The following is a 13,096-nucleotide window of genomic DNA, read 5'->3' on the forward strand; positions in this document are numbered from 1 at the left end:
ATGCATATCTACTTAAGGTAGAATCGGAAGCTCATGAGCTCGTCGTCGGCGTGAGAGAGGCTGCATACGTACAATACCCTGCTAAGCAACAACTCATTGTTATTGTTGGTGGTCGCTTCCATAACGACACCTCCTCCCGCCATTGATAAAAATCTTAATTAAAAAAAACTTAAATTACATATATATATATAATATTAATAATTTAAATTATATATATTATTATATTATTTATATTAATTATATTAATAATTTATTATGAGTATGAAACTCTAATGTTTATTAACTCAGACATTATACTTTTAAAAATATATAAATTATCTTAAATACGAGTAAATCATAAAAACTTGAAAAAATCTATAGTCAAAATTATAGAGATTAAAATGGATCTTAACCATTTAAAAAATAAGAGATGCTACGTTAGAATAAAATAAAAATAAAACAAATTTTAATTTAAAAAATTCTTTTTTTAACATTAACATAATATTCGTTATTTTTGTTTAAAGGCAACGACAAAAGATTATCTTGAAAGAGGATTAAAATAATCTGTGAGGACAGCTATCCACGCAGCTATAGAAGAGAAGTCAAAAACATCTCCTAACGATTCTGGTAATTGAAACAGCTAACAAACCCAAGAAACGGTCGAGACACCATCAAAATGTGATTCCAGATTCAAATGAAAATGTCATCTTCTCTCTTCTATCCCGAATCAAGTAAGAACACACTTTGCCATCATTTACAGTAGAGTTTGATGGCAGAATGACACGATCAGTAGCCTGCAATCACGGCAGCCTACAAGCAGAGATTTCCAATCATCAGACGCGAGAAGAATTCTAAATTGCAAGCTGGGCAACTTATCATGGAGGAATCATAGAATAGCACAATATCAAGGCACAACAAGGCTGATCGTTCTACTAATGTTTGTGTCAAAAATCAAATTGTGATAACGACGCTTGGAATTGATACAAAAGCTAAATCTGTACTCTTAAACACAGATCCTGTAATGCATTTATTTACAAAGGTATAGTGAGTCGCCATATAACCTATTAAGCTGATGTTCTTATTCCCAATCGTCATCAAAGAAACCAGCATCTTTCATTTCCGAGTAGTACACGTTCTCCAAACGCAAATCTTCTTCCTGTATGCAAAAAAGCCACCAAAAGGAGACCATAAAGGATTTGTGATGTGTAGTCATTGTAGAAATATGAGCCTATTACAAAAACTAGCTCAAACCAAGAAAATTCTAGGGACAAAAACATGGAACCAGACCTGGAAAAAATCTGCTAGGAAGACCATGTATAGAAGTGGAAGATAAAGAGAGTGGTAGCATATCATTGTCAGATTGAACAGCCTGTAACAGAAAGAGGATTAGTCTTTTACAGAAAGAGAAAAAAAAGCTACCATAGCTATGGTTTCAAAAAGCATATGATTGATACCAGATCCCAAATCCAGCTCCATTTCCAGCAAGCAGACAGCCAAATAGGGACATTGTATTTAACAACAACATTGCACAAACGTATTTGTAGAATGCCGGTCTTGCTGTTAATGGGCAAAGTAAAAATTCTGAAGAAATACAAACGAATATACAAGCAACAATAAACTAGAAAAAAAAAGAAAAAATATGAGGATTACCTGGTAACCTTTCTCTCCACTTTGAGTGGTGCATGAAGAAAATGAAACCATAGACAGCAGTAAGCAACATCTTGTGGATAATCCACAATCCCCATCTTCCACCATTTGCTGTTTTGTTCTTGTCTGCGAATAATGGAACTCCAAAACCAAATATATAGATGGCCTGATGAACATACGAAACTTCAGGTTAAACTTTTATGTAGTAGGGCGATAATGACAGCCTATCCACGATAGGAAGAACTACTAGGTGGAAATTCATAATGCCTTAATAGTATAATAATCGCCAGAGACATGAACTTCCTACTCCATGTAAGGTCAGTTAAGCTACCTGCAAACCTCTGCCATACGTACAGGCTGACTTAACGTAATGATGCATGGATCAAGGTTTAAAATCTCGATTTGGTATTGATATCGGCCATAACAAGGACACACAGCAGATGTGCATGCTTATGAACATACAAGCATTCACGATCATATGTAGAAGACATACATATGCATCGAATATGGCATACACATCCATACACATGCAAAATGACAAGGACACGTGAATTGATGCATGCATGAATATGCACAAGCATATACAATTTACACATATACATAAATGCGATTAAATCACACGTTGAGCAGTAGTACATAGTTAAAAGGGCAAACCTAGTGCAAAAGATTCCTAGTAATGCAGGTCTGGTGAGGGTCAATGTTTGAAATTTACCCATATAAATAAAGGGGTCATTTTCATGATTACCAAGACCTACCCTCCACAAAATATGGGAATGCGTATATAGATTACATTACATACAAAAGTAATAGGTCATGAAGCTGTATCAATTGGCTATAATCTAATTGATCTCCTTTTGTAGTAAACATCATCATATGTGGTGGTGAGATATAAGACTAGACACATATACCATGATCATAAGTTTCTTGACAACATTATATACAGAAACTATGTTTATACTTTGATCTTCTTGTATGAATATAGAAAATCTTGATATTTAGTGTACAACAGTACAAGTTTGAAGTAATTTTGTGAATGATTGTTGTTCATGTCAATGGTCATCATGTCAATTGTGTTGTTAAAAGATGATTGACCAAAACTTTTACAAGCATAATACTAACACCCACATAATATCTTAGCTACCCAACACCTTCCTTTAACCTTAAACAACCCATCTGACGTCAAAAGTTCCAGTGATGATGTTTCCTATAATGTTGGAAGCAAACAAATATACTTCAATAACCAATGGATATTGATAGTGTTGATATCAATGGTCCATATTCTTTTGTCAAGTTTTGGTATATGTCAGAATTTGTATTTTCCGTCAGTGAAACTTTTTTTCTAAGAATCAAACATGCTTTCACCAATTATTTTTCTTTGTTTTGTAATTGCCTTTTCATATCCAATTCCCTTGAGCCATAACACCCTTCGAGGTTGTCCAATATCATTCTTTACTAACACCAGCAAGCATTATTACTTAAAGCTCCTTTCAAATAAAATATTATGAAACTAAAAACAAGAAAACTATTTTTTTCCAATCATAGACCAAAAAGGTTGTCAAGAAATGCAAATGAACTGTGGGAGCACATCATTCCAAAACATTTACGCTTAGGTATAACAACATTGATTACCTTCAGTAATGTATCAGCAGCGACGATTACTCCTGAGACAACAAAAGTACGCGTTAAAACTTCCAATCCACCTGCATGATTTCCTTGGAGTAGAAAGGCCAGCAAGCTAACTTCCAAAAGCAACATCCCAGATTCTGTAAACAATGACAACATGTTCCAAGATAATTCCTTAGCAGTAGTACATTCCCATGCCTGCACTCCAAATGAACAGATGAGCTAACATTGAGATAATCTATAGTTATATACATTATGGAAAAGGAAAAAAAATAAAAGAAATAAGAAGATTGCGAAAAAAAAAAAGCTATAACAGAAACTGGCATCCCACAGAACTTAATAAAGAGTAAATATGGCACCATCTTGCTGGAAACAGGCTCCAAGGTTAACCACAAAACAAGGATTTAAATTTCATCAGCAGGCATCACGTGGCCAACCATTAGAATGGCATATGTTGGTGTGCAAGCAATGCAGATAGTAAGCATACTTTGGTGTGCCAATGGTGCAAAAAAAAAACATATAAAGAGGGTATCAAAATTTAAAAAGTACAGCTCTTCTTTGCAGGTTGCTCCTCTCCTCTATGTCCTCTTCTCTCCTTGACAGACACCACCATGGCAAGCTACGGCTGGCATTCTCAAAAGATAAGGGTTGTGACCCAATGAACTAAGGCATTGAATCGATTTAGAGAAGATCAATCTAAACCTAGTTATTAAGATAAAATCTATAACAGTTCAATTCAATCAACTCTCAACCGAATTAATCCAGTCCATCTAAAAAACAATGAAAAAAGCCCTTCTGTTAATTCGTTTTTAATTGAGAAAGGCTAGAGAGACATTACATTATAAAATATTTTCTAAACTGTTTTGCTTTAATGGCTGAAACATCCCTACTTAAGATATAATTTCTGCATAGAAATGGTAAATAGTCTTCCATGTCATATACCATGAAATGATGATTGAACCATGGAGAATCAAGGTTAGCTATATAATGCTTATGCAGTTGAACCTAAATGACCATAGCAAATATATCTCAGAGTTACTGTGGCTTAATGTAGTCTCGCAATACTTCTGGTTCTATGGCACTGTTAGCAATTACTATAGCTAAAAATTATCATTATGTAATTGGGAATTAAACCAAAGATTAGTTCTGTTGGAGTACAATGTTATGTTGTGACACTAACAGCCTAGAATTACAAGGGATTGTAAGACCTGCTTCAATCATCACTGTCCACCTGAGTTGCCTACCCACCTCGCCATGTACAAACATTAAAAAGAATTCAAATGCTAACTGAGAGAGGGAAGCCGGGCACCCAAAAACCGAGAGGGGGAGGTAGAGGGAAAGGGAAAGTGTATGTCTATTTTGCATGTATATACAACATAGGCATATACATGTATATATTATAATATATGATATATACAATTGTATATCTTAACAAGGTTCGTAATTTCATATCGTACCGGAGTATCAAGTTCAGCTCGGTACAGTACGATACGAGTATACCGAGTGGTATGCTCTAGCGTACCGCTTGATATATATACATATATATATATATACATATATACACATATATATATATACACATATATACACATATATACATATATACACATATATACACATATATACATATATACACATATATACATATATACACATATATATATATATATATATATATATAAATATAATTTAAAAAAAATAAAAGTTAAAAAATCAGTCCGCGTATCGATCTATTGGTGAACTGGTATGCACCACCCGGTACGGGCGATATCATTCGAAATTTAAAACCCTGCATTATACATTCAACTACATGTCATATAATATACAAACATAAAAATATATGCTACTTTAAATTTGTGATTATAATATAATATATCATAAATATGTTTAGTATAAAGCATAGTTTATTTTTATATAACTTATAAGATGATATTTTAAAAATGAAAAATAATTACAAATAATAGATAAAACTAATGCAATTGGACCCTCCAAGTGAGTCAAACCAACACTTTTTAAGTTTTGTCTCGATCATCATTTTAATAGTGAGTCAACTGATGCTTTGACAACACCTGCCGAATCTTTATTGATCATGGAGCTTAATGCTATATGTCAGCAGCCTCCAATACTATCATTTTAATGGTTGAACATAGTTGAGAACAGCCCTTCTGACAGATGAGGAGTCATGCCTTTTGTAGGTCATGTATCAGATACCTATCAATTGGAATCACCCTACAGCCACATGGAGCCACAGAACCTGAAATCTTTGTTTTGTGTGACTAAAGTTACTGATCATAAGGATAATCCCTCTCCAAGGAAGAGGCTAAAAAAGGAGACTTCCACTACAGCTATTAGATCAAGATTCTCTTTTCATTTATTCTCTCGCCTAACAGTTCAACTTCTTCAAGAAACAAAGTTTGACAGTTTGACTCAGCACCGAAGGAAGATCTCATAAACTGCATTCCCAGCATCTTCATCTCTATTAGGTCTTTTGAGATTTGGAAACTGAGTCGGACTCTCAGACCATTGATTAAGTGGGAGATGAACACAATCAAGCAGTGCCTCTCCAACAACTGAAGGCCCAGGTTAGGTCCATCACATATATGTTAAAAATATTCAAAAAAATATCATATACTAAAATAATTAAAAATAAAATGTGCTAAAATATTGTTTCTAAAAATATTATATAATATGGAATATTTTTTTTTATTTAGACAAACAACTAGAAATTGATCAGGTGACTTGCATGCTTATTAACATTTACTAATAAACAAAATTAATGATGTAATATAATACTAAAAATATAAAATAAAAAATCTTATGACTAAGGTTTTGTTCAGTGTCATGCATTTGCTTATTTTTCTTTAGCAATTATAACACAAGTTGTTGTATGTTTATAATATTTTGTAATAACATTTTTCCTTTTTATGTTGTTTTAATTTACATTTTTTTAGCCGATTCTAATCTAGCCAATCTGATAGCAGATGTAGAGTCTTCACCATTGGCCAACAATCATACAAAGATTAATTTTCCAACCTATGGCTGAGGATCAAGAGCACAAAGACTTAATTGTCATGATCAAGTCTGAGTTCGAGAAGATAAATTGTTCGTATTAGATTATTGTTAGTTTCAATTTCTACTAGACATACCACCAATGCTGACAACTTCCCACCTGTTCATTCCCTCCACCATTTTCTATTTTCATCTTTTCTTCTTCTCCTTCCTCTGGAAGGATCTAGACTGGAGATCTTAGCTGACATGAAGGTATATGACATTAATTTAGAGAAGCCTTTTTTTGGGATATTACAATGGAGCTCCAGTCGATCCCAATTCAAATGTCCAATGCAGGTAAGGATCAAACAAATTTTGAAACTGTGGCTATCACCATGAGTATTATCATAAAGTTTTAAGGAAGGATACATATTATGACCTGACTAATCTGCTAGCAGTAACTTTGGTTAAAGCATGTTGCTTCACATACCTAAGTCCACTTCATTTGAGTTATGAGGCCAATAACTGTATTGACTCTTGGTTTAAGCCTATTTTAAACCAAGTTGGCATCTAAAATGTGGTTTTTCTTGATCTTAAGGCAAGCAGGAACATTAAGAAATGAGCAATAATGTATTGAAACCCATCTAGATTCAATTCTATACAGAACCCAGAAAATGGATTCTGTTCTACACAGTCATTCACTGATGACAATGGTCATCATTTGAATGAGATAGACTGTGACACCCCAATAGTTGGGATTAGAAAAGAAATCAAAACACACAACTTGATCGGATTACTAGTAGAAACTAAAGTCTGGATCATATATAGGTAAGCCAGCTCATGGAAGTAATTCCACCTTAAAGATACTACAATAACATAATTGTCGCATAAATTAAATGTAAAAAAACACTGAAACAGAGACAACTGTCCACCATGATGAATCCGGATACCAAAATTCAATAATCATGATTGTCTCCAGTTCATAAACATCATTTATCTGTCATCAAGATTTATGGTACAGAGAAATGGAACCATGTATTGTTTCATATATTATCCAGCTTTCCTCCTCAAAATTATAATAATAGTTTGCTTGCACCCCAATGTTTCATAAACTTAGCAGTATCTAGCAAGCATCTTGCTATTTTCATGTGTAATGTTCTAAATCAGCAAAACATAATTACTATCATGGACAAATCTATACCAAGGGTGTTCGATGTAATGTTTATGTATATCTGCGTCTTTCAATTTTGTTCATGCTTTGCACAGTATGTATAGGATTTGCAGTAGGCTTGATAGCCCTATTTTGATTGGCTTTTGTGGCTATTTTAATCTTGCAAATGCAGATTGTGTGCAATAATCGCACAGAGGCAAAATTATCCAAAAACAAACCATCTAAGTAGCCATTTTGGGGGTTTTCTATATCTGCATAGTGGTACGGAGTGTCAACTAGCATAACACTCTAGAGCTACCTGAGTGACACATAGCTGGGTGAGCCTTTGGGGTATTGTCTAAGGTTGGTTCGTTGCCTTGTTCTACAATAGTATCATGTGGGCATTTATGGGGGACTTTTGATCACGATAGATCACCTTGGACCCTTTGTAGCGTGATCGTTCAGAGCTTGCGAAGTTTATATTTGTAATTTGTATTGTCTATCAAGCATTTGTTGAAATGTCTACTTGTGAGATCCCAAATTAAACAATTCATTTAGCTCATCTTCTCTTTTGCAGGTCCTTAAGAGACTATAAGATGTTTGAGGGAAGTTGACAGTTTGCAGATAGACATGCAAGAGTGCCGCATGACTTAAGCAAAATTAGATAAGTCTGTGACATTACTGGAGTTCATTGATAGCCCATTGTACAAGTCCCTGACTTTTCTAAATTTATGAATCAACTTATATATTAGTAAATAAATAGTAATTTTAACTCCCACTCCATGGAACAAGAATTGTGATATCAATTAAAACCTTATAAGATACTCCATATGCACAAGGAACTAGAAAAACAACTAATATTTATAATATACAACAGCGTTGTAGATCGAGAGAAGAGTTTGTTTATGCCAAAAATTTGACTTTTTTTAACATAAAGATGGTGAATTCAATATCCTCCTAAGCTCATTTACATCAAACTTCTCCTATAATAATACATACAAATTTAGCATTGAATACACATTACAACTAATTTACAATAAGTAGATGCAACAACCAAGTAACTATTAATAAGGTATCAAGAATTAATATCTTTTTCTTTATTAATCACATCTACAAATTATTCACTAAAATAAAAATTGTAATAATGGGCAATAAATATCTAACTAAATTTCATATTATCAACAAAATAACAGCAACTGGCTGAAATAACATTTATAACATCCAAACGCTCTTAATAGTGGGATTGCCGCACCTGCACGAGGCACCAAGAGAGATTGAGAACGGTGACGACCCACAGGAGGGCGTAATAGGCCATCATGACGTAAGAATGGCCATATGTGAGCTTCGCAAAGCTCTTCCGTGCCTTCGAGGCGAGATAGACGACGAAGAGGGCCGAGGGGACGATCAACGCGAGGTTGTACGGGAGCCCGTGGCAACCCACGATCCACGAGGACGAGATCAGTGCGCTCCGAGACGATGAACCCTCCGGAAATTCATCCGCAGACTCCGCCGGCGCGCCGGCGAGGGACATCGCGGCCAGGAGTTCCTCCGAAGCTCTCATATCCTCCAGCCAATATTAGGCGGAGATCGTCAGCACCGAGGGCTTCCCCTCGAACCGAAGCCGATCGAAATCGCGACGGAAACGCTAGAAATTAGGGGAGATCGGGAGATCGGAGGGGAATTCTCAGAGCCCTAATTGTAGTCTCTATCTTGGAATCGCTACGAAGACCATTTTACTTGTTTTCTCTTTATATCTATGCGAGCGCAAAGGACTCCAAGTCGGAAAATTTAGTTTACACTTAAAAATACCCAATGTCTACCTGCATTGGTGACATCAATGGGCTTTCGTCAGACCCACATCAAATTTCACCAGTTGTAGAGACGGTACAAAAATGGGTACCGTCCGTAAAAGTATTCAATATTAGACCGGTTCGGTGATCTTGTGGTTCCGGTTCTCGTGCTAATCCGATAAAACATTTCATACTCGTTAAATACCCTACGGATTTACCTGCATGGTGACGTCGATGGGATTTTGTCGGACCCACATCAAAATTCAGCAATTACGTAGAAGGTGAAAAAGAGGGTAAAAGTAAGGATTAAACCGGTTGGGTGATCTTTTCGTTCCGGTTCGCGCGCTAAGCCGGTGAGAAACCAGCAAACAGGGAGCCGCAGAACCATTGATTATATTTCTACACGATGTGGCTTATGATATTTAGAATGTTTTGGATATGATAATAAGTTAAATGTTTGTCAATTTTATTCGTAATTTAATATGTTACCTTTTTTTTTCCTTCCCCAATCCTCCTATTGCCTACACTCATGTATTAGTGAGAGGTAAAGAGATTAGGAAATCAAACCATTATGAAATCCATTATATTGTTGCACACGAAAACATATCTAGATATTAAAGAATGTCAAAAGGGATGTGGTAATTTCTTTGGAATGTCAAATATTTTGATTAATGATGATGTTTGTCTAAGACAGGGTTGCCTCCTTTCTTCATTCATTTTCATGTTGAGTTGAAAAGGAAGTGGTTAATGTCATGGACAGGCTTTGATTCATCCCTTTAAAAAAACCCCTCCTCCTAAGATAAAAACTTGGATTTGAATGAAGACAATCTCTTGGATGCCTCCTCCATTGATGAAGATAATGGGAATACTTCTATCAGCTGGTGGAAGTAATCATTCCTTGTCTTTCTTGGGGCTTCTTGGGTTCCTTATTTTTGGAATCTTAAGGAGGATGGTTGTGGAGTTCTAATCTCTTTCCGCTGTAATAACTTACTGTTTTCTCCAGCCTGAAGCTGGATTTATTGTTTATATTATCCGACTCTTTAAATTGAAACACCATGGTCTCAACAGGGAAGCTTTATTCAGAAAATTCTGCAGTTTCTCTCCTACCATATCTTGTAAACAGCAGCAGATAGTAGGCATTTCAATACACTGGAAACTAGAGACTTGTGAGTATTGCAATCCCATTTCAATTCCAGAAACAGGAGGCATCATATGATGTTAATTTTATTTGGATGTTGGTCTTTTGAAATGCAAGTGTAATTTTACTTTTTTTTTTTCTTTGTTAATGTTTCTTTTATATTCTTTGTTTTCCTTTCTTTCTCTCTCTTTTCCTCTTTACTTTCACCCGAATGGGATTCCCAGTGCCCCTTCTCTCTCTTTTCCTCTTTACTTTCACCCGAATGGGATTCCCAGTGCCCCCAGTTATGCATTCCAAATAGACAAGTATGGCAGAATGCAGGATGTTGCCATGCAAAATATATTGCCTATAATCTTGTTATTAGAGAATATCAGCAAAGTGTCAATTCTATAATCTGAGGAAAGCAATGCAACTTGTTCTCCTGCAAGAGGATGAGAGTATCTTCACAATTGAAATCCATGATACTCTCAAGCAGCAGCAGGACAAACTCTATCATTAGGCCTACTCTCTGATGTAATCCTTGTAACTGCTGGAAGAAAAATATTCTTTGAATTATGAGATAATAGATGGCTTTCATGAATGCAAATTAAGTCGCATTGTCATATCATTCAGCATTGTAATGCCAGTGAGTTTAATCATCATACTTAAGTACCATCTTTGTGCCACAAAATATTAAATGTTATGTTCACTTGAAAAGTACAAAGAAAAGCAATAAACTTGTGTTATGCTGAGAAGGAGGGAAGTCGTGCTCTGATTTCACTAAGGGATCTGTGAGATAATTTACTTTCAACCTCAAAGATTTCAAAATGATATGATAGACTATTTCTACTTTTTCATATATACAAAAATCTTTGCTTGTGGACAAACAAAGGTAAGGCATCTCATGATGTCCATTTCAGAAGACAAACACCCACACCATATTTGCATCAGCTTTTTCCATCTATTGCATTTTGCAGCTACATTCCTGCAGGTGATGAAGTTAAAAGAAAAGGCTAGTGAGTAATTGGTGATTTAGAGAGAGAGATAGCTGAGGCCCTTAGGAAGCTTTTCAGGGGTCCGGAGAGCTGTCACATGTCTCTGGAGAAATACTTCACAGTTTGCAGTTTGGATTGAGTTCTCTAATCCATCAGTCTCGGCTAGTACATGGAACCTCGCAAACCGGATGATGGTGGTGTACTTCTCCAAGTCATGGCATTCCATTCTCAAATCCAATGTTGAATATCCTTTTTCCCATCTAAGACAAGAGATTGATTAGACGAATAAAAAAGAATGATTGAATGATGAAAGAAGTCAGATAAAGGCTTCACTAATATTATCTACTACATTCTTTACAGTGATATCAGTACTTCTCACTGTTTTCCCATAAAATTGACTTCTCATGCGTATATTCTACATATAAAAGAAACCACAAATTGACAATCTGTGGATATCATGCATCCACAAGGAGTAAAGATCACCATAGTTCATTTAGTTCATGCCCTCAGAGGCCTTTTTCTATTTGTACAACCATACATGTCAAATAATGCATCATGCTAGTAACTGCAGCCATATATATCTTAAATCTTGAACAATGTCACTAGACAAACTTACATAGGAACCTTTTCTGGTATTTGTCTAGGGGTTCGTACATGATCATTGTAATCCATCCAGCACATGGATACTGATATGTTTGAGAAGTCTCAACAATATATCTCCACTGAAGTGTGCATTTATGAAGTGAATAGCTGAGGTATTGCTTTATTTTCTAAAATTGCCATGCAAATTTCATTGATTTCCTGCAACCTTGCTGACAATTCTCGGTCTTACTATTTGTGCCTTTTCCCGAGACATTGTCTCTCTGAACACTCATTATGATCTTTTTTTGTTATTCAAGCTTTTGTCAAATCCCTATAAATTAGCACCATTAGATGTGGCTGTAACATGTTATTAGTTTATAGTTTGAAATGTTTTTGCAAAAGTAATTCCATGTACAGTATGAAATATTTAATCGTCAGTTATCCCAATCAGCTCCACTGTGTGCAATAGTCAGTGGAAGAGCGACCCCAATTGTCAATCATATGTTGTAAATTGATATGCTGTAAAGTACTCATCTCAGAACAATGCCAAAAATCTAATTTGGTTGCTAATTTCACACACAAAATATAAACAAAAGCACTGAAGACATGTTGCAAAGTCTTGATACTTGCAATTGCCGGAGTTGCCTCTGGATATCCTTCTTACATCATTATATTCTAACTTCTTCACTTCTCGGGTTCTTTCATCTTGGGATTTTAATGCACAATTATAACTTTCAAACCATAGAAAGCTCATGTATCCGTGTATAATTTCCCCTCTTACCATTGACCCAGTTGTGTGTAATATGTATACTCTTCTGATGAGTGCATTTGCAATAACTTGTGTCTAAAATTTTCTAGATGCTTCTCAGAAAAGAATAAATTCAAATTGAAAATGAGGTGCATTTAGGGTTGAATAAAGAACTCCGTAGAGGTAGTTAAAACACGTAAACTAAAACTTATGCAGTTAGACATTTTGGATATACCATCAGAAGTTGCAGCTTCATACTTAAGCTTCTTCTGTCCATTCAGTACCAAACAAATAGAACATATACTCCTTGGACCTAGGCTGAATCCAAAGCAATCAAGTTTTCCAATCGAGCTTCATAACAGAAAGCAGTAACCAGAGTTCTGGATTTGAACCAAACACGACACATCAACTCCTGGATGGCTCCCTTTTACCCATTTATATGACCAGATCATGATTACAATTAACAGTTCCTCGAAG

The 13,096-nt window shown here is 35.3% G+C and overlaps 1 protein-coding gene across 2 annotated transcripts; it reads right to left on the reverse strand.

Annotated features, from left to right (window-relative positions):
* Positions 1-581: 581 nt before the first annotated feature.
* On the reverse strand, positions 582-9,110 carry LOC103999139 (protein CANDIDATE G-PROTEIN COUPLED RECEPTOR 2). Of its 2 annotated transcripts, XM_009420797.3 has the most exons (7): positions 8,640-9,110; positions 3,256-3,447; positions 1,630-1,792; positions 1,434-1,536; positions 1,267-1,348; positions 1,041-1,135; positions 582-789 (listed from the first exon to the last, which is right to left on the reverse strand). In XM_009420797.3, the coding sequence occupies exons 1-6, from the start codon at positions 8,946-8,948 to the stop codon at positions 1,058-1,060; spliced, it is 927 nt and encodes a 308-aa protein (XP_009419072.2). In that variant the 5' UTR covers positions 8,949-9,110; the 3' UTR covers positions 582-789; positions 1,041-1,057. The 2 variants fall into 2 exon arrangements, with proteins under 2 accessions (XP_009419072.2, XP_009419071.2); XM_009420796.3 differs by lacking the exon at positions 582-789 and having other exon boundaries at positions 884-1,135.
* Between the last annotated feature and the right edge of the window lie 3,986 nt (positions 9,111-13,096).

This window comes from Musa acuminata, chromosome BXJ2-9, assembly GCF_036884655.1.
Source record: "Musa acuminata AAA Group cultivar baxijiao chromosome BXJ2-9, Cavendish_Baxijiao_AAA, whole genome shotgun sequence".
In the NCBI taxonomy this organism is placed as follows: Eukaryota; Viridiplantae; Streptophyta; class Magnoliopsida; order Zingiberales; family Musaceae; genus Musa; species Musa acuminata.